Source organism: Mesoplodon densirostris, chromosome 10 (genome assembly GCF_025265405.1).
Source record: "Mesoplodon densirostris isolate mMesDen1 chromosome 10, mMesDen1 primary haplotype, whole genome shotgun sequence".
Lineage (NCBI taxonomy): Eukaryota > Metazoa > Chordata > Mammalia > Artiodactyla > Ziphiidae > Mesoplodon > Mesoplodon densirostris.
The window spans coordinates 12,674,225-12,697,039 of record NC_082670.1 but is presented as its reverse complement, the minus strand read 5'-3'; the positions used below and the strand labels follow the sequence as shown (position 1 = coordinate 12,697,039).

The following is a 22,815-nucleotide window of genomic DNA, read 5'->3' as shown; positions in this document are numbered from 1 at the left end:
GCCACTTCAATTTTAAAGAGGAAAAGGAGAGGGCCTGGCTTTGGGCTAGGAAGAAGCATCCGAGCCGCTCAGTTTCTCGGCTAGGAGAGAAAGACCGCCCCTTTTCCGCAGCCCAAGCCCGGCGGGGCTCACTGCGGCTGCGCGGGCCTGGGCGCGGCGGGGGCGGGGCGGGAGCGCGCGAGCGGGGGGCGGGAACGCGGAAGGGGCCGCGGCGCGGAGACGAAAGCGGGCCGGGGGCGGGGCCGGCCGCGAGAGTGCGGGGAGCGCCGTGACAGGTGCGGCGAGGTGTTTGCGCGGGGCTGAGGGCGGCGGCGGCGATCATGCTGGAGACCCTGCGCGAGCGGCTGCTGAGCGTGCAGCAGGATTTCACCTCCGGGTAGGTACACGGTGGGGGACGGAAAGGGAACCCGGGGGCCGGCCCGAGCAGCTGGGGGCACCGGGACGCGGCCTCCGCGCACCCCAGTCCGGTCCCTCTTCCTCCTCCTCCCCCACCCCACCCCCACCCCGCACCTCCCATCCCAGCCAGATTGAGGAAAGTAACGAACTTTCCGGCGTCTGTCCGGCCACACAAAGTAACTTAGCCGGGCAGGCTCTGACCCGCGCCGCGGGCCCGGAAGGGGGTCGGGAAGGCTGCGGGCGCGCCGGGGATTGTGCAACCCCCTCCCGGCAGCCCTGGCCGGCCCGGGGGGGGGGTGTCTTGTGAGGGGCGAGCGCGTCTCCCCGCTCCTCTGCCCCGGGGGGAAGGTGACCCTGAGCCCCCTCCCACGCCGCCGAGACCCCTGCCCTCTCGGGCCTCGGAACTTCTGCGGCCCCGCCTGCAGCCGGGCCGCCGCCCCCTCCCCAGGCCGGAGGTCGCGGGCGCCGCAGCCTTCACCCGCCGGGGCCCGGCCGCGCGTCCTGTCCACCCTCGCGCTCGGTTCGCTCGCTGAACCTTTGCCAAGGCTTGGTGCCTCTTTCCCTTTTGCTTTCTCTCTCTACCTTTGCCTCGGGTTTAACGCCTCAGTGAAGAAACTCTAGGGCCACAGAAACAACAGAACTATGGCAGTACTATTAATGCCTAGTGGTGAAGCGCACACGGACTAAGCGGTTCCCGAACTTTGCTTAGAATCACCTGGGAACCTTTAACCATCTTGATGCTTGGCTCGCAAACTATACTAATTACATCAGAGAGGCGATGGGGTTTTAAAGACCCCCAGGTGATTCCTGTGTGCGGCAAACTCTGGGAACCGCAGGCATAGACTCTAACGCCAGAAACTCGCAGAAACGTGTTTCTGCAAGTTTCTCTGCCTCAGTTTCCACGACTGTACAACGAGGGTGAAGATGGTACACTCATAGGGTTATTGTGAGGCTGAATGAATTAACATGTAAAACAGCGCAGTCACACTATGTCACTATTGTTATTTAGTGCTTAATTCATTTTAGTTTTTCCATTACTTTAGAAAGGGTGTCACTTTGATAAAGGATTTGTCTGTCACCTTTAGATTACGAATCCTTTGGAGGATGCTCTGAGTATGAGGACCTCTCCATCATGTTTTAAATTTCTAATGAGAAAGATGTTAGCTAAAAGTTTATGGGACAAAAATGTTTATATTGTTTGCCTCTTGGGTGCTGCGTAGTAACAAACTGTCAAATACTTGAGCACTTATATGTAAAGCATTTTTGGTAATCCTGGTTTGGTGTCCTTAAGAATATTAGTTGTAGATGCTGTAGCAGTCATTCACTGATGCTGTGCTTGCATGCTTGCATTTCCTCCCCCCCCCCCGCTTTAAATTTAAAAAGTAACTTCCTTTCAGAACGTAAATTATTGTATTGAAAAATTGGGGTATAATGCTGGAATGATAGCATGAGAATGATCACAGATAAACACATCTGGGACAGCCCTGTTGTCATCACCTCAAGGAATTTCTTGATGGCGAAACAGGCTATCTTTTGGGAGTTACAACTACGGTAACTCCCTAGGTCATGTGGTTGCCTTTGAACCCATTCATTCTCCTGACATTGGCTTGGGAAGGTTCAGCTTACCTAGGAATATAGATTCTGGACCCAAACCATCCTGAGAGATCTGGAAAGCCTGAGTTTAGAAAGGGAGAGGGTTGAGGGGATCTGGGTAGAACGCCTTGGAAACTGACCTTACCTCTTGGAGGTGCCATAAACTGGGGCCAGTTTGGGATTAGACATCCTGAGAGGGCTTTCATTCTGTTTAGGCCCTTCATTGGCTTCCTTGTATAGGTCATTTTCAGCTGACAAAGCACTGGACTGTCAGTGTGTGCCATTAGCCTGTCACCCGGCAGAGAAATAACTCATCTTCAAGTGATGTCTGTGACCGGCACCTTTAAACTCTGATGTTCACCTTTGTCAGGTCCACCAATTCCTAGGCGATTCTTTTTTTTTTTAATTTTATTTTTTTATTCAAACAGAAAGTCACAAAAATTATAATCATCCTCATCAGTTCACTCAGTCCCATGTAATTAATTTCTTTTATCTTGATCTTTTGCTAGCACTTTTATGAATTCATCAGTTTTCCATTAGAGTTCTGAAAATGCTTATTCACTCAGTTCAACAGTTTAAGTCAGTTACCAGAAACCTGTACTTGTCAGAGTCTTTTCCATGAATTCCTTGAAGATGAAACCCTTTTATAGGAACATTTTTGCAAAAGCATCAGAGTACACCCAGAACTGTCTGTAAACGACAAAAGACTTAAAAATTACCACGGTTAAAGATTTGATGAAAGTTCATAATCAATTGACAAGGAAATTTAGTTATTTCTGAGATATACATTTTAAAGTAATACCTAGAATTATGACTTATAACATTATACCAGAACATATAAGATTTTCAGAAATTTCATGTAATGTCTGAAACATTTATATTAACATATTTCCAAACAGATAACCCAAAGAAAGTTTAGTATTAGTTTTTTGTTTGTTTGTTTGTTTTTTATACTGCAGGTTCTTATTAGTCATCAATTTTATACACATCAGTGTATACATGTCAATCCCAATTGCTCAATTCAGCACACCACCATCCCCACCCCACCGCGGTTTTCCCCCCTTGGTGTCCATACATTTGTTCTCTACATCTGTGTCTCAACTTCTGCCCTGCAAACCGGTTCATCTGTACCATTTTTCTAGGTTCCACATACATGTGTTAATATACGATATTTGTTTTTCTCTTTCTGACTTACTTTACTCTGTATGATAGTCTCTAGATGCATCCACGTCTCAACAAATGACTCAATTTCATTCCTTTTTATGGCTGAGTTATATTCCATTGTATATATATACCACAACTTCTTTATCCATTCGTCTGTCGATGGGCATTTAGGTTGCTTCCATAACCTGGCTATTGTAAATAGTGCTGAAATGAACATTGGGGTGCATGTGTCTTTTTGAATTATGGTTTTCTCTGGGTATATGCCCAGTAGTGGGATTGCTGGATCATATGGTAATTCTATTTTTAGTTTTTTAAGGAACCTCCATACTGTTCTCCATAGTGGCTGTATCAATTTACATTCCCACCAACAGTGCAAGAGGGTTCCCTTTTCTCCACACCCTCTCCAGCATTTGTTGTTTGTAGCTTTTCTGATGATGCCCGTTCTAACTGGTGTGAGGTGATACCTCACTGTAGTTTTTATTTCCATTTCTCTAATAATGAGTGATGTTGAGCAGCTTTTCATGTGCTTCTTGGCCATCTGTATGTCTTCTTTGGAGAAATGTCTGTTTAGGTCTTCTGCCCATTTTTGGATTGGATTCTTTGTTTCTTTAATATTGAGCTGCATGAGCTGTTTATATATTTTGGAGATTAATCCTTCGTCTGTTGATTCATTTGCAAATATTTTCTCCCATTCTGAGGGTTGTCTTTTCATCTTGTTTATGGTTTCCTTTGCTGTGCAAAAGCTTTGAAGTTTCATTAGGTCCCATTTGTTTATTTTTGTTTTTATTTCCATTACTCTAGGAGGTGGATCAAAAAAGATCTTGCCGTGATTTATGTCAAAGAGTGTTCTTCCTATGTTTTCCTGTAAGAGTTGTATAGTGTCTGGTCTTACATTTAGATTTCGAATCCATTTTGAGTTTATTTTTGTGTATGGTGTTAGGGAGTTTTCTAATTTCATTCTTTTACACGTAGCTGTCCAGTTTTCCCAGCACCACTTATTGAAGAGACTGTCTTTTCTCCATTGTATATCTTTGCCTCCTTTGTCATAGATTAGTTGACTGTAGGTGCGTGAGTTTATCTCTGGGCTTTCTATCTTGTTCCATTGATCTATGTTTCTGTTTTTGTGCCAGTACTATATTGTCTTGATTACTGTAGCTTTGTAGTATAGTCTGAAGTCAGGGAGTCTGATTCCTCCAGCTCTGTTTTTTTCCCTCAAGATTGCTTTGGCTATTTGGGGTCTTTTGTGTCTCCATACAAATTTTAAGATGATTTGTTCGAGTTCTGTAAAAAATGCCATTGGTAATTTGATAGGGATTGCATTGAATCAGTAGATTGCTTTGGGTAGTATAGTCATTTTCACAATATTGATTCTTCCAATCCAAGAACATGGTATATCTCCATCTGTTGGTATCATCTTTCATTTCTTTCATCAGTCTTCTAGTTTTCTGCATACAGGTCTTTTGTCTCCCTAGGTAGGTTTATTCCTAGGTATTTTATTCTTTTTGTTGCAATGGTAAATGGGAGTGTTTCCATAATTTCTCTTTCAGATTTTTCATCATTAGTGTATAGGAATGCAAGAGATTTCTGTGCATTAATTTTGTATCCTGCAACATTACCAGATTGATTGATTAGCTCTAGTAGTTTTCTGGTGGCATGTCATCTGCAAACAGTGACAGGTTTACTTCTTCTTTTCCAATTTGTATTCCTTTTATTTCTTTTTCTTCTCTGATTGCCATGGCTAGGACTTCCAAAACTATGTTGAATCATAGTGGTGAGAGTGGACATCCTTGTCTCGTTCCTGATCTTAGAGGAAATGCTTTCAGTTTTTCACCATTGAGAATGATGTTTGCTGTGGGTTTGTTGTATATGGCCTTTATTATGTTGAGGTAGGTTCCCTCTATGCCCACTTTCTGGAGAGTTTTTATCATAAATGGGTGTTGAATTTTGTCAAAGCTTTTTCTGCATCTGTAGAGATGATCATATGTTTTTCTTCTTCAATTTGTCAATATGGTGTATCACATTGATTGATTTGTGTATATTGAAGAATCCTTGCATCCCTGGGATAAATCCCACTTGAGTGTGGTGTATGATCCTTTTAATGTGTTGTTGGATTCTGTTTGCTAGTATTTTGTTGAGGATTTTTGCATCTATATTCATCAGTGATATTGGTCTGTAATTTTCTTTTTTTGTAGTATCTTTGTCTGGTTTTGGTATCAGGGTGATGGCGGCCTCATAGAATGAGTTTGGGAGTGTTCCTTCCTCTGCAATTTTTTGGAAGAGTTTGAGACTGATAGGTGTTAGCTCTTCTCTAAATGTTTGATAGAATTCACCTGTGAAGCCATGTGAGCCTCGACTTTTGTTTGTTGGAAGATTTTTAATCACACTTTCAATTTCATTACTTGTGATTGGTCTGTTCATATTTTCTATTTCTTCCTCGTTCATTCTTGGAAGGTTATACCTTTCTAAGAATTTGTCCATTTCTTCCAGGTTGTCCATTTTATTGGCATAGAGTTGCTTGTAGTAGTCTCTTAGGATGCTTTGTATTTCTGTGGTGTCTGTTGTAACTTCTCCTTTTTCATTTCTAATTCTATTGATTTGAGTTCTCTCCCTCTTTTTCTTGATGAGTCAGGCTAATGCTTTATCAATTTTGCTTATCTTCTAAAAGATAAGCAGCTTTTAGTTTTATTGATCTTTGCTATTGTTTTCTTTGTTTCTATTTCAGTTATTTCTGCTCTGATCTTTATGATTTCTTCCCTTCTGCTAACTGTGGGTTTTGTTTGTTGTTCTTTCTCTGGTTCCTTTAGGTGTAAGGTTAGATTGTTTATTTAAGATTTTTCTTGTTTCTTGAGGTAGGCTTGTATAGCTATAAACTTCCCTCTTAGAACTGCTTTTGCTGCATCCCATAGGTTTTGGATCATCTTGTTTTCATTGTCATTTGTCTCTAGGTATTTTTTGATTTCCTCTTTGATTTCTCAGTGATCTCTTGGTTATTTAGTAACGTATTGTTTAGCCTCCATGTGTTTGTGTTTTTTACGTTTTTTTCCCACTGTAATTTATTTCTAATCTCATAGTGTTGTGGTCAGAAAAGATGCTTGATATGACTTCAATTTTCTTAAGTTTACTGAGGCTTGATTTGTGACCCAAGATGTGATCTATCCTGGAGAATGTTCCGTGCACACTTGAGAAGAAAGTGTAATCTGCTGGTTTTGGATGGAATGTCCTATAAATATCAATTAAATCTGTCTGGTCTATTGTGTCATTTAAAGCTTCTGTTTCCTTATTGATTTTCATTTTGGATGATCTGTCCATTGGTGTAAGTGAGGTGTTAAAGTCCCCCAGTATTATTGTGTTACTATCGATTTCTTCTTTTATAGCTGTTAGCAGTTGCCTTATGTATTGAGGTGCTCTCCTAGGCGATTCTTAACAGGAAAAAATCCATGTAATTCCTTTTAGTAAACTGTTTCATATTCAGCCTAAGATCAACCTATTTTTGAATATTTTGCCAGGCTGAGAAAAGGTGACATTAAACACAGCTTTATGTGTATATTGCATGAAGGCACTGAGGGATTCAGAGATGAAAGCAACATGGCCCTACCTCTCAAAACTACCCAGCTGGACCTGGCATTCCTTTAGAACACTTGCTGTTAGTGCCTGTAGAAGCCAGAGCAGCTGGCTTACAAAATAATTGGAAACTTCATCTGTTCGTGTTGCCCCAGGAACTCAGTAGAAGAGAGGCCCAGTGCTTTCCTGAGCTCCTTCACGTGGATCTTCACAGCAGCCCATAGCAGCAGCCTCTCCTCAGGGCTTTTCTGCTCATTTTGAGTTTCTGAAATTCATATATCTGGAGCTGGAATGTAGGCAATTATTTATTTTTAAAGTAAAATAGGAATATTCTTTATCAGCCTCGCAAGAGAATGCCACATTAGTGATTAAAGCATATTTGATGGACATAACAAATTTCAACTTTCCATTCAAACTTAGAAAAAATGCAGCTTGAGGGCAGTGGAAAGATTGCTGTGGGGCTTCAAGGGGCTGTAAGTCGTCCATGGACTCGTGATCTTTTTTGTAATTTTTTATTCATAATAATAGCTATGTCAAAATCGAGATAAACCTAGAAATAATGTTGCTTTCTTTCTGGCCTAACTAGGTGGCCAGCTAGTCCAAAGGCCACAGGAGGGGACTGCTTCCCAGCTTCGCTCACCTACATGAGTCCTCATCTGATTTAACTCCCTCGTTGCTCTAGGAGCCTTTTGGAGAGTTCACACAGAACGTCCACTTTTTAGGGACTGGCCTGAGCTCTGAGGGAGACTTTTGGACCCACCGAAGCATTTACTTCAAATCCACTCTGGTCTTTGATTTTTTACCTTCTGAGCAGTTATGACCCACGACCTCAGGACTGAAGTATGCAGGCATGTAAAACCCTTCAGGAAACTGAAAATCAGATTTACCAAGGGTTTGCAGCTGCCTGTCACTGCCTGGCATTTCCTGTCTGTAATGCTCTGGATGCTTTTGGATTTTGGATACAAGTGTTGCAACTAGATAGTGGGTGTTTCCTCCTCAGAGCCACCTCTGCCCTGACCTCCAGCCCTGCCCACTGCACTCATTTTCTCTTCTTCCCTCCTGTAGTATCAAAACCTCCAAGGAGAGGAGCTAACATTCTAATTCACGGTGTGGTAAAATGGTGAGGTTTTGCCTAAAATGTTGACTCTTCCATGATTACTTACCTTTAGCAGGAAAAAAAATCTCAATATTCAACTTGACTTAATAAACATTTACTGAGTTCCCACCAAGTGGCAAACACTAGGCCAGGAACTCAGTCTTCTTTATCATAGAAGCTTTTTTCATTTCGTCAAAAAAAAAAAAAAAAAAAAAGATTTAAGAGGCCACATGCTCAGTTTTGCCTGCTGTTTGCCAGTGTCTATATATTGGACTAGATCTTGGGGCTACAAAGTTAACTAAAACCGTTTCTGCCCTCCGGATGCCCTAGACTGGTGGTAACATAAAGCAAAGCAGAAGGAACTGAATGTGAAAGAGAGAAGTGATGTGGTTTTTGAACCCAGAGGAAAGAGTCATTAGTTCAGATGCATTCATGGAAGGCTTCAAAGAGGAGGTGGCTCCTAGACTGGCCCTTGAAGAATGAGGAGGGATGAGGATAGATTTGGGTGAAGGATTTCAGAGATGAAGCTCTTGTGGGAGAGGAACCTGGAAAGGAAGTTTAGTGTCTGATAATAGAGGGTCTTCAGTGCTTTGCTAAATTAATTCATTTATGAAATATTTATTGAGTGCTTACCTGTTGACAGGCACTAGGGTTACAGCAGAGAATGCATACACCGGATAGCAAATAACATCCCTGCGCTCATTGTACTGGCAGGAGGCAGAATATCTAGAAGGTCATAAGTACTGTCGCTAAAAATAAAGCAGGTTGAGGGGTTTTGGGGTGGGGGGTTGCTATCTTATATAGGGTGGTCTTGCTTATTTTTAGGTTGACTGAATCTTCTGAAGGTTTTTGTGGAGGGGAGCGGCCTAGGCCTACTTGTATTTCTGGAAGAATAATTTGGGAGGCTATGTGATGGGAGGGTTAGAGATGGGGAACAGGGAGAGTATTAAGAAGGCTATAATTAGGGGGCAGGCGAGAGAGAATAGAAATTGAAGGAGGGAATAGTCCTGACATGACAGGCACTGGTCGATTTCATAAAAAGTGAGACTAGGAAGTGAAAAAGGTGGAGAAGTTGAGGATGTTAATTTTGCAGTATCTTAAATAATGATGTCATTTACCAACAGGAGAGAAGTTGAGTAGTTTTGAGAGAGAAGGAGCAGTTGATAGTGCATGTGCTGTGAGGTCCAAGAAACAGCTGGAAATTTATGAAACACTCAGGAGAGAGGTCAGGACCGAAGTGGTGTGTTTGGGGGTGATTAGGATAGAGATAGTCCTCTCTCCCCTTCCTGTGTCTCTGGCTTTTGTGTGAATCTCTCAGCCTTCAGAGCTTTGGGGTCGTGCACTTTTAGGTGTGGTTAATGCTTTCTTGTTTCCTGATCTTGGCTTTAAAAAAGAAAGAAAAAATGATAAACATTAACGGGAAAATATAATAGATTGGATTTTTATTCATAAACAGAATTTAAAGTTGGAATAATGGAGACATGAAAATGAGCCTTAAAGGACAAAATATGCTAATTAATACATTTTGTGGTGTTTTAAAGCAGCCATCCTCACCTTTCATGATAGCTGATGGGGTTAGATGAGTAGGAAATTGAAGTGAGGTTAAATGGAATGCCATCAAGGTCCCTCATGCCTTCGAGTCAGGTCCAGAAAGCACGTTTCCTGCTCATCAGTCATTGTCGTGCTCCGCCTCTCATTCTGTGTAACTACTTTTTAAACTTTTTGTCTAAGCAATTTTGCTAGTTATCTCCGTTTCGTAGTAAGATGCCTCCATCTTAGTATTTTCTGTAAAGCTTAAAAAAATAAATGTTAAATGTGCTGGGGTCAAATTAAGGTAAGTCTTTGCAGCAATCTAAAAATAAAATATTGTGCTGTTATGAATTTGAAGGTAAGTGCTTTGAACTCTGAAGTGTGCATTAGTTGCTTCGGGTAGAAAATAATTGTCAGGTGGCTCACTTAGAAGTCTGTGTATTAATATACTCACACAGCAGCACTCACGTCTCCCTGGGGGTGTGCGGTATTGTGAAGAAGATTAGGAACGGTGGAGAAGGCTTTTATGGGAACTGGTGCATTGGGGGACCTCTACTTTATTTTACTTTGACCCTGTAATGTACATAGCTTCTTACCTTTCTTTCTTTTTTTTTTTTTTTTTGACTTCTTACCTTTCTTTTTTTTTTTTTTTTTTTTTTTTTTTGCGGTATGCGGGCCTCTCACTGTTGTGGCCTCCCCCGTTGCGGAGCACAGGCTCCGGACGCGCAGGCTCCGGACGCGCAGGCTCAGCGGCCATGGCTCACGGGCCCAGCCGCTCCGCGGCATATGGGATCCTCCCAGACCGGGGCACGAACCCGCATCCCCTGCATCGGCAGGCGGACTCTCAACCACTTGCGCCACCAGGGAGGCCCTTCTTACCTTTCTTGATGGTGATAATTTTTACTAAATTTGGAGATAGTTTTTATTAAACTTTTTGTTTGAATTGGTTTTATAATTTACAATTATAGTTTGCTGCCAAAGTCATATTTCCTTTACTTCTTGTGGCAAATCATTATGGTCAGTACAATACTCCTGTTTTATGGTTTAGGAAACTGGGGTATTTCACTCAGATCAGTATTTCCTTCTCAGTGTGTCAAGACATTGTGGGACTTTATTAGCGAGTTGTTTCTAGCACAGACTCACTGTGAGAAACTTAAATAGAGTTATCCCCAAATAAAAATGGTAAGCTACTTTCAGTTGAATTCTGGGTTTTGAGTATATACTTCAGAAAGGACTGTTTTGCTTTTTTGGGAGTCTGACCTTATTTTTTTGCGACTTAAAGTGTTACATTGACTATTATTCTTAGTTTATCTTTTTCTCTCCTGAACTTTCTTCACTGTTTCCAACTTTCTTCTTGCTACTTTGTTTTCTACAGCAGTTTCTATTCTGAATTTTGGCGTATTGATGATTTATATGGAGAAGGTGTGATGAGAAAAGATGAATATATAATAGACTTTTTTCGTTATTAAAACTTTTTTTACAAAGTTTTAAACATATACAAAAATAGAATAACACAGTGAGTCCCATATATTCAATATTCAGATTCAGCAGTTGTCGACTACTACCACATTTGCTTTGTCTCTCCCTTATTTATAAAGTAAACCTAAGACTAAGCTCTTACATCTCTCATACATCAGTTTTCATCTCTAAAAAAAATACATTACATAAATGCAACGCCAATATCATACCTAGCAAAATTAACACTAATTCTTTGATATTATCAGTTCTCCAGTCCATAATCAAATTTCCTGGTTCTTAGAAATGTCTTTTTACAGTTGATTTATTCAAATCCACATCAGATAAGTTCCACATGTTACATTTGGTTAAAGAGCAATTTTTAAAGTAGGTGGCTGTTAAGGAGCCACTTGGGGAAGCTCTTGCTGACCTTCCAACAATTTTATTTTCAGCTCCCTACAAGCTTCCTCCTTTCTCTTTTATTCCAAACCATTTTTTTTCTTTCTTTCTTTTGGGGAAGTGTGGAGGAGAACCCCACATTTGATATCTTACAATTGAGAAATTTAACATTTTTTTCAGAAACAAATACTTGAAATAGTAACCTAAGGATTTGCTAGGTCCTATAATGAATGGTTCAAAGAGGGTCTTAGCAGTGAGCTTTCAATATCCTTGTAACACCTAACGATATGGAATTGTCCCAAATCACTGAATATAATACTAGAATCATTTTGAGTATAATGCACTGCTGTGTCTGCCTATCCTAGTATAATTCTACCTCGGATGTCACAACTAAGTGCCTTTCTCAGCTTTTGGAGTGGAAATGGTTGAATGGCTATCAAAATACCTTTCCCTAGCTGTTGCTTAATCTTAGTTTAAACTGGATTTACTAGTTTCCATGCTAAGCTTGAAAATTTATATTGTTTTCCTGGGACAGGTTAGACTTTTTAAATTCAACTCATCTGGAGAGATATATACAAATAGTTTTGTATTAAAGAGATTGCTAAGTCTTTTTAAAATTGTATTGGAATTGATCTCATCAATATTTTAGTTTTTGAAAAAGAACATAGAACATATAAAAAAAATCTTAGTATGAAATTGACACTGCAACTTGTTAAAAAAAAATGACTTGACACTAGAAGTCCCTTTCTGGTTTTTTTTTTTTTTTTTTTTTTTTTTTTTGCGGTACGCGGGCCTCTCACTGCTGTGGCCTCCCCCGTTGCGGAGCACAGGCTCCGGACGCGCAGGCTCCGGACGTGCAGGCTCAGCGGCCATGGCTCACGGGCCCAGCCGCTCCGCGGCATATGGGATCCTCCCAGACCGGGGCACGAACCCATATCCCCTGCATCGGCAGGCGGACTCTCAACCACTTGCGCCACCAGGGAGGCCCCCCTTTCTGGTTTTAAGCCAGGCATTATTGACCAAAAAGTTGTAATGCTCTGTCAGGGCTTGCACGTACAACTGTGCACAACAAAGGGTTGGGGCATTCATAGGAGAGTCAGCTTGTATGCTAGGACAGTTTCTGACTGAGTGCAGTAAAAGTGTCTTGAGAAAGGAGCACCTGTATCTAGCTTTACAAAGGCTTCGTGGAGCTAGCTGGGGTACTGTGGCCTATGCTTCAGACTCTTTAGAAATGAATATCTGTGGAAGTAATCAGATTAAGAAGAACATGTCCAGATATCTCATTTTATGTGAGATTATCTCATAATTTAGCATTCGCTTTTTGGCAGTCTGTTATATGATACAGAGTCCACAGTTAAAGGTAGGTAAAAATTGGGCTGGTGAAGTGAAAAAACATTGAAGTTTATGAACTTCATATTTTATATATAGAAGAGCCTATTTAATTTTAATTTACATATGCATTTCTAGCCCGTTTATGTATCCCAGCCCAATAATTTAAAAAAGCAAATAGAAGGGGAGCAGGCTGCTATAGTTAAATAGCTAGCAGAAGCAGTAAGTGGTAGCTGATACCAGATGACCAATGGTAGAGGTGGAAAATTTAAATTTTGAAGAAATAGACGTAGGATCCTGAACAAACTCAGAAAACCACTTTAGACTGGTTTCGAGTTGGTAAATAAAGAGACATTCCTAGCTCAGAAACATCTAAGGACAGTACTGTTTTGCCATGAAATGCAGTCACTGGTATTCATGATAATGATGCCGAGTTATCAGAAAATGTTCAATAGAATGTCCCAAGACCTCTTTAATGAAGGAGGTTTGTAATGTAATTTAGAAAGCCTTTTATCAATAGCTGAAATTTCTCAGAACGTTGGCACTTAGTGCCTGGCATAGTTATCTACTTAAAAATGTGCTGCTTAGATATCTTTGTTGCCAATCAAGTTCACCTATGGAGACCACTTTTTTTTTCTGATGTTGCCAGAGTAGTGAGGTTTTCTAGTCCAGTCATATTTAGGAAATGTTTCTAGAAAAGGGATTTGGGGCAAGAAAAATATAAAAATATTTGCTATAAATTTTCCATTTGTGGTGTCTGATATATAGTAAACAAATATTTGTTGTCTAGAGGTGCTTAATTCTTGCTAAAAAAAAATTAGCTTATCCAACCCAAAGTTTTACGAGCTGTGAAATTTGCATTTGAAAGAAATCTCTTAAGCTATAAAAATATGATATTTTATACTTGTTGCATTATAGGCTGAAGACTTTAAGTGACAAATCAAGAGAAGCTAAAGTAAAAAACAAACCCAGGTAAGCTTGTGCTGATTTAATTTACTGTGACTTAAATTTCATACAACTTTTGGTTGTAGTCATGATAGTATAATTACTTGAATGGATTTTATATCTGTTGAATGCATCTGACTAAACAATTTATTGATTCTTTCTAAATTTTGTAACACTGGAAATTTTTCTGATAAAATTGTAAAGTGGTTGAAAAAATGGTGACATGTAATTGTTTTACTCCATGACAGTCAATGGCTATTTGATCACAATTAATCATTTTTATTTGTATATTAAGAGCACAATAAAAGTTCTCCATTATTGAGAAGCAAATTGATAATGAAACAGTACTTGGCAAGGGAGCCTCTTTAGCTGTGTTATCTGTTTTATATGAAAACACTAGTATAATTGGTGCAGTTTTTCTTTTCTTTTTTTTTTTTTTTTTTTTTTTGTGGTACGCGGGCCTCTCACTGTTGTGGCCTCTCCCGTTGCAGAGCACAGGCTCCGGACACGCAGGCTCAGTGGCCATGGCTCACGGGCCCGGCCGCTGTGCGGCATGTGGGATCTTCCCAGACTAGGGCACGAACCCGTGTCCCCTGCATCGGCAGGCGGACTCTCAACCACTGCGCCACCAGGGAAGCCCTCATTTTTTAATAAAGTAAAGCACGTGACCAAATTTCACTTTAAACCTAGAGATGAGGAGCTTTTTAAAAAAATTTCTTGTTAGCTAACATTCTATTAAAGTGTTCATTATTGTGTGCTAAAAATCTATAGGGCAAAGTGATGGTTGATAGTATATTGCAGTATATTAACTTTGGAATAACAATACATTTTTCTAAAAGTTTAGACCAATTGCCATTAATGATTTAAAAATATTCCACATTATGACTGACAGCATCAAAATTATTATACGTAACTTTTTTTTTAAGTTGGCCTAAATCAGCAGCAGTTTTTAATAAAATAAGTGTTTCTTTTGGCAGGACTGTTCCATATTTGCCAAAGTGCTCTGCTGGACTAGAATTACTTAGCAGGTAAGTGTTTTCATTTAAATAAAAAGGTTATACTTCTGACTGTTGTCTAAAAGTATTTTGTAACTGTATAGATAGAAACCTTAAAACAACTAAATTTTACCTTAACAAGGAGATTGGAAATTATTTACTTATTTCTGTTCCTGAGGGGCTTTTGCATTTCACTGATTAATACAAAGGCCATTCAGACTTTGAGCATATTGATCACTGTTGTGTTTACTAATCAATAACTTTATCATGTTCATGTATTATGGTTTCTTTGTTGCAAGAAAATCAATTCTGGATTTGAGTTCCCAATAATTTTCTTACTTTGATTCTTAATTTTTTACCATTTCTTCTCCAATCCATTTCTATTGATGTGCAGATTAATATTAAAATACGTGATTTTCTTAGATGACATCAAAAGCATGAGTAACAAAGGAAAAAAAGATAAATTGGACTTTATCAAAATTAAAAACTTTTGCTCTTTAAAGAACACTATCAAGAAAGTGAAACAACAGTCTACAGAATGGGAAAAAATATTTGCAAATTATACATCTGTTGAGGTACTTGTATCTAGAATGTATAATTAACTTTTATAACTCAACAGTAAAAAGACAAATAATCCAGTGAAGAAATAGGCAAAGGATTTGAATTGACATTTCCATAAAAAAGATAGGCAAATGGCCAATAAACACATGAAAAAATTCTCATCGTTAGTCATCAGGGAAGTGCAGACCAAAGCCACGATGAAATACCACTTCATACCCACTAGCATGGCTATAATCAAAAAGCCAAACAATAACAAGGGTTGGCAGTGATGTGGAAAAATTGGAACCCTTATGCTCTGCTGGTGGGATTATAAAATCACTGCTTTGGAAAACAGTTTGGTAGTTTCTGAAAAAGTTAAAAGTAGTATTACCATGTGACCTAGCAGTTTCACACCAAGAAAATTGAAAACTTATGTCCACATAAAAAATTGTACACAAAGGTGCATAATAGCAGTATCATTCATAAAGCAATATTATTCATAATAGCCAAAAAGTAGAAACAGCGCAAGTATTCATTAGGCAATGAATGAATAACAAAATTTCATATCTCCATACAATGGAATATTATTCAGCCATAAAAAGGAATGAAGTACTGAGGTGTGCTACATCTTGGATGAAACTTAAAAACATTATGCTAGGGCTTCCCTGGTGGCGCAGTGGTCGAGAGTCCGCCTGCCGATTCAGGGGACGCGGGTTCGTGCCCCGGTCTGGGAAGGTCACACAAGCCGCGGAGCGGCTGGGCCTGTGAGCCATGGCTGCTGAGCTTGTGTGTCTGGAGCCTGTGCTCCGCAACGGGAGAGGCCACAACAGTGAGAGGCCCGCGTACAGCAAAAAAAACAAAAAACAAAAACCATTATGCTAAATGAAAGGAATCAACAAAAATGGCACATAGTGTATGATTCCATTTATATGAAATGTCCAGAATAGGCAAATCCATAGAGATGGAAAGATAATTTTGCCAAGGTTTGGAGGAGAGAGGGGAATGAGTAATGACTGCTAATGGATATGGGGTTTCTTTTCAGGGTGTTGAAAATATTTTGGAATGAGATAGTGGTGATAGTTGTCCCAACTAATTCTGTGAATATACTGTGAATTATGCAGTTGAAGATTCTTTTTTTTTTTTTGATGTGAACCTTTTTTAAAGTCTTTATTGAATTTGTTACAGTACTGCTTCTGTTTTATGTTTTGGTTTTTTGGCCGAGAGGCATGTGGGATCTTAGCTCCCCAACCAGGGATCGAACCCACACCTCCTTCATTGGAAGGCAAAGTCTTAACTACCGGACCGCCAGGGAAGTCCTGAATTATGCACTTTAAAAGCATGAATTTTGGGACTTCCCTGGCAGTCCAGTGGTTAAAACTTCGAGGTTGCACTGCAGGGGGCGCAGGTTTGATCCCTGGTTGGGGAACTAAGATCCCCTCATGCTACATGGTGCGGCCAAAAAAAAAAAAAAAGCATGAATTTTATGATGTATCAAAACTCAATAAAGCTGTTATAAAAATTAGTATATGGTTTGCATATGTTGTTATATGCATTTCTGTGCCTCGTAACATGGCATCTGATGGATAAGTGGTAGCCATGTGTACAGTAGAGGGTGTGCTCCTTCGCCTTATCAGCTTGTGTTAGGACACAATCACCTATACCTACATTTTGCTTTCTCTTTTCTAGCTTTTTATTTGGTTTCTTTTTATGGTTGCAAAATCTGGGGATTTTTCTTCTCTGAGTGCTTAATTTGACATTAATTTCCTGCTTGGTTTTGTTGAGTGAGGAACATAAGTGAACATGAAAGGAGATATAGTAAAAATTAATCAGTGGTGTATTGTTTGCATGTTATCTTTATTTTTTTAATTTAGGGATTTAGTTGAAAGAACTTCATTGAAAGATTTACTTTAGACTTGTAGACTTATGTGTATGGTAGTTTTGAGAAATTGGGTGCATTTGGGGACTTAACATGAAAAATTTGCAGCCATAGGAATGTCTGTAATGTGTCTATTCATTGCACTGAAGCACAGTCTTTTCTCTTTGGAACTAGTATTGAGTGGAGGAAAGACCATTTTAAATAGCATATACCTAAATCATAAAATGTTTTTAATTGTTAAAAAATTGTGTAAGATACATATAGCATAAAATTTGCCATCTTAACCATTATTAGGTGTACAATTCACTACTACTGAGTACATTCGCATTGTTGTGCATCCAGTCTCCAAAACTCTTTTCATCTTGCAAATATCTGCCACTGGCAGCCATCATTCTACTTTCTCTTTCTGTGAATTTGACTACTTTAGGCACCTCTTATAAGTGGCCTCATACAGTATTTGTCTTTTTGTGACTGGCTTATTTCACTTAACATAATATTTTCAAGTTTCATCCATGTAGCTTGTTAGAATTTCTTCCTTTTTGGTCTTCCAGTTTTATTGAGATATAACTGGCATACAGTACTGTATAAGTTTAAGGTATTGCAGCATAATGACTTGCCTTACATACATCATGAGATGATTGCCACAGTAAGTTTAGTGAACATCCATATCTCATATAGATACAAAATAAAAGGAAAAGAATTTTGTTTCCTTGTGACGAGAACTCTTAGACTTTAACAACATTCATATAGAACATACAGCAGTGTTAATTATATTTATCCTGTTGTATATTACACCCCTGGTACTTATGTGACAAACTGGAAGTTTGTACCTTTTCGCTGCCTTCATTCGATTCCCCTCCACACCCCGCCCACCCGCCTCTGGTAACCATACATCTGATCTCTTTCTATTCGTTTGTTTGCTTGATTGTTTTTAAAGTATAATTCATCTACAAAACTATGTTAGTCCCTGGTGCACAACATAGTTTTTCCATATTTCTGTACATTACAAAATGATCACCACTAATTCAAGGAATTTCCTTCCTTTTTAAGGCTGAATAATATTCCATTGTATGAATATATCGTATTTTGCTTATTCATTCATCCATTAATGGACATTTGGGTTGCTTCCATTTTTTGGCTATTGTAAACAATGTTGCTATGAACGTGGGTGTGCAGATAATCTCTTCATGACCCAGCTTTCAGTTTTTTGGCAGTATATACTGAAAAAAGGAAGTGCCGAATCATATGGTAATTCTACTTTAATATTTTGAAGAACCCCTATACTGTTTTCCATAGCAGCTGCACCATTTTACATTCCCCTAGCAGTGCACATTTCTCCGGTTGCCATTTCTCCACATTCTCACCAAAACTTGTTTTGGGGGTCTTTTGTTTGGCTGGTTGATTTTTTTTTTTTTTTTTTTTTGCCATTCTCATTGGTATGAAGTGGTATTTCATTGTGGTTTTGATTTTCATTTCCCTAATGACTGATGATGGTGAGTTTCTCATGTGTTTATTGGCCATTTATATATCTTCTTTAGAGAAATATCCAAGTCCTTTGCCTGTTTTTGGATAGGGTGGTTTTTTCTTGTTGAATGTTAGGAGTTGTCTATATATTCTGGATATTAATCCCTTATCAGGTATGTGATTTGTAAATATTTTCTCCCATTTTATTGGTTGCCTTTTTATCTGTTGATTGTGTTCTTTCATGCACAAAAGTTTCTAATTTTGATTGAGTCCAATTTGTCTATTTTCTTTGTGGCCTGTGCCTTTGGTGTTATATCCAAGAAATCATTGTCAAATCTAATATCATGAAGCTTTTCCCCATGTTTTCTTCTAAGAGTTTTATAGTTTTAGTTCTTATGTTTGGATTTTTTGATCCATTTTTAGTTAATTTTTGTGTATGGTGTTAAAGTAAGAGTCCAACATCATTCTTTTGCATGTGGATATCCACTTTTCCCGGCACCCTAGCATATTTGTTGAAAAGACTATCCTTTCCCCATTGAATGATCTTGGCATAGTTGTCGAAAATTATTTGACCATACATGCACGTGTTTATTTCTGGGCTGTCTATTTCATTGGCCTATATGTCTCCCTTTATACCAGTGCCACACTGTTTTGATTATTATTTGATTTTGATTATTGTAGCTTTGTAGTAAGTTTTGAAATCAAGAAGTGTGAGTCTTCCAACTTTGTTCTTTTCAAGATTGTTTTGGCTTTTCAGGATCCCTTGACCTTCCATATGAATTTTATGATGGATTTTTTTCTACTTCTACAAAGAATGCTATTGGGATTTTGATAGGGATTACGCTGAATTTGTAGATTACTTTGGGTGCTATTGACAACATCTTAACAATATTAAGTCTTCTATTCCATGAACGTGGGATATCTTTCCATCTATTTATGTCTTTTTAAAAACTTCTTTCAGCAGTATTTTGTAGTCTTCATTGTACAAGTATTCACCTCCTTGGTTAATTCCTAAAATTTTTTTGATGCTATTGTAGATGGAATTGTTTTCTTAGTTCTCTTTGTTGTCTCCTTCCTACTGCCAGCTATAGGTTCAGTTTGTTCTTTTTCTAGTTCCTTAAGTTGTGAAGTTAGATTGTTGATTTGAGATCTTTTTTCTTTTTTCTTAAGCCTGAACTTTTTTTTTGAGAGATAATTGACATATGACATTATATTAGTTTTAGGTGTACAACATAATGACTCAATATTTGTATATATTGCAAAATAATCACAATAAATCTAGTTAACATCCATTATCACACATAGTTTAAAATTTTTTTCTTGTGATGAGGACTTTTATGTTTTAATCTCTTAAGAACTTTCAAATATACAATATAGTATTATTAACTATAGTCACCATGCTGTATGTTATGTATAACTACAAGTTTATAGCTTTGACCACCTTCACCCATTTCTCTCTCACACACACACAACCACACCCAACCCCTCAGCCCCTGCCTTTGGTAACCCCCAGTTTGTTCTCTGTACCTATGAGCTCAGGTTTATTTTGTTTTGTTTTCTATTTATTTATTTAAATTTTTTTTTGTTGAGGTATAGTTGATTTACAATATTAATTTCAAGGGTACAACATAGTGCTTCAAACTTTTTATAGATTATACTCCATTTAAAGTTATTTTAAATTATTGGCTATATTCCCTGTGCTATACCCTTGTAGCTTACTTATTTCATACATAGTAGTTTGTACCTCTTAATCCCCTACCCCTTTCTTGCCCCTCCCCCTCTTCACTCTCCCCACTGGTAACCACTAATTTGTTCTGGGCATCTGTGAGTCTGTTTCTATTTTGTTATGTTCATTCATTTGTTGTATTTTTTAGATCCCATATATAAGTGATAACATACAGTATTTGTCTTTCTCTGTCTGACTTATTTCACTAAGCATAATGCCCTCCAAGTCCATCCATGTTGTTGCAGATGGCAAAGGGGTTGCTCCCATGTCCTGGCTCTTGTGAGTAGTGCTGCTGTGAACATTGGGTGCATGTGTCTTTTCAAGTTACAGTTTTGTCTGGGTATGTGCCCAGGAGTGGGATTGCTGGATCATATGGTAGTTCTATTTTTAATTTTTTGAGGAACCTCCATACTGTTCTCCATAGTGGCTGCACCAGTTTACATTCCCACCAACAGTGCACCAAAGGTTCCCTTTTCTTCACATCCTCACCAACACTTATTATTTGCTGTATTTTTGAGAATAGCCATCTAACAGGGGTGAGGCGGTATCTCATTGTGGTTTTGATTTTCACTTTTTGATGTTTAGTGAAGTGAGCAACTTTTCATGTACCTGTTGGTTATTTGTATGTCTTTGGAAAAATATCTGTTCAGAGCCTCTACCTGTTGTTTAATCAGATTGTTTTTTGCTATTGAGTTGTATGATTTCTTTACGTATTTTGGGTATACTCTTTATTACATGTATGATTTGCAAGTATTTTCTCGCATTCAGTAGGTTGCCATTTCATTTTGTTGATGGTTTCCTTTGCTGTGCAGAAGCTTTTTCAATTGATGTTGTCCTACTTGTTTGTTTTTGCTCTTTTTGCCTTTGCTTTTGGTATCAGATCCAAAAAATCATCACAAGACCGATGTCAAGGAGCTTACTGCCTATGTTTTTTCGTAGGAGTTTTATGGTTTCAGGTCCTACATTCAGGTCTTTAATCCATTTTGAGTTAATTTTGGGGTGTGGTATAAGATAATTGTCCAGTTTCATTCTTTTGCATGTGGCTGTCCAGTTTTTCCTACACCATTTATTGAAGAGACTCTCCTTTCCCTATTGTATATTCTTGACTCCTTTGTTGTGAAGTAATTGAGCCATATATGCATGGGTTTATTTCTGGCTAGTTATTTTGCAAAATATCCCTCATTTTGGGTTTATCTGCTGTTTTCTCATGATTAAATTCAAGTTAGTGCTTTTATGGCGAGAATAACAGAAGAATAATGTTGTGTCCTCCAGTGCATTGTGTCAGTAGGCACATGATGTTGATATGTCTCCTTACTGCAGATGTTAATATTGACCACTTGGTTAAGGAAGTGTCTGCCAGGTTTCTCCACTTTAATACTGTTTCCCCCTTTTAAATTAATAAGTATCCTGTGGGGAGATACTTAGAGACTATGAAAATATCCTGTTTCTCTTTATACTCTCACCCACTAATTTTAGCATCTATTAGAATTCTTGCCTGAAATAATTAGTATTGTGTTTACCAAATGGTGGTTTTATATTTTTCTCATTTTTTCTATCATTATTAATTGGAATTCTACTGTAAGGAAGAATTTTTCCCTACTGCCCCATTCAACTGTTTATTTAAATCACTATGAACTCATGGGTGTTGGTTTTAGTCCATGAGTTATAACCCATTTCTACCATTATTTGTTTTGTTGCTCAGGTTGTCCCAGATTTGGCAATTGGAAGCCCCTTGAAGTTGACTTCTGTGTGTTTACAATGTGTCTCCATTATTTTTTGAGCTTTCCTTTCTGACACCACAGGGTGTAACAGGTTCATTTTTAGGTAGAATTTTTTTTATTAATTAATTTTTATTGGAGTGCAGTTGCTTTACAATGTTGCGTTAGCTTCTACTGCACAGCAAAATGAATCAGCCATACATATACATAGGTAGGATTTTTTTAATGTGTGGTTTGTATTTTGAATTATTCTTTGCTTTTCTTAGGTATGAAGATACGTGGGCTGCACTCCACAGAAGAGCCCAGGAATGCGCAAGTGCTGGCGAGGTAAAGAATTGGCTAATCTTATACTCACAGGGAAAATATCCTTTTGCAGTCTTAAATGCTAGTTTTTAATAAATTAAATTTGTAGTTGTGTTAAAAAGTTTTGCAGGATATCTGAAATTTAATTTAGTAGTTGATTATGAAACTCCCTAATTAAATCACTTTTTCATAATTTCTCAGTCAAGTAATTTAGTTAGCTTAGAGAGTTTGTAACTTTTATTCTAGAGTTACAAGTAAATATTTGGTTCATCCAGGTATAATGCTTTGAATTTGAGTCTGAAACCTTTGCAGTTTATGTAAATTATGTCATTTCTTTCTACTCACTATTTAAGAATTCCTTTTTTGGGGGGCAAAAGTTTAACTTTGCTCAGTCTACTTAAAATCATTAATTTGCTTATTAGCAAATAAATATAAAGATCTCAGGAGTCAACCTCAATTACTTAGAAGAACAACCTATTTTCTAGCTCTATAGAGTGTGTAATGAATAAAAGAGACTAGTAATTAAAATTATTTGGTATATGTACTTAAAGCTTTTTTAGCCAAGATGAAATATAGTCTGTGTTATTGATGTCAATCAAACGTTATTTCTTTCTAAAAACACTTCTGTGATTCTGACTTTTAATTAATTTAGACTGACTGACTTTACCATTTACCTAATTAATGAAACTGTAATAGTTATGTGTACAGAACATGGTAATACATAT

At 38.3% G+C, this 22,815-nt stretch overlaps 1 protein-coding gene across 3 annotated transcripts in view; it reads left to right on the top strand.

Annotated features, from left to right (window-relative positions):
- The first annotated feature begins 209 nt into the window (after positions 1-209).
- Positions 210-22,815, top strand: part of DTNBP1 (dystrobrevin binding protein 1) — a 124,781-nt gene continuing 102,175 nt past the window's right edge. For all 3 annotated transcript variants that reach the window (XR_009533581.1, XR_009533580.1, XM_060110541.1), the window contains exons 1-4: positions 210-376; positions 13,442-13,495; positions 14,446-14,496; positions 22,054-22,114. Coding sequence is in view for 1 of the 3 variants with exons in the window: in XM_060110541.1 (XP_059966524.1) it covers positions 321-376; positions 13,442-13,495; positions 14,446-14,496; positions 22,054-22,114 (222 nt within the window). In the remaining 2 variants the exon portion in view is untranslated. The remainder of the gene's footprint in view (positions 377-13,441; positions 13,496-14,445; positions 14,497-22,053; positions 22,115-22,815) is intronic.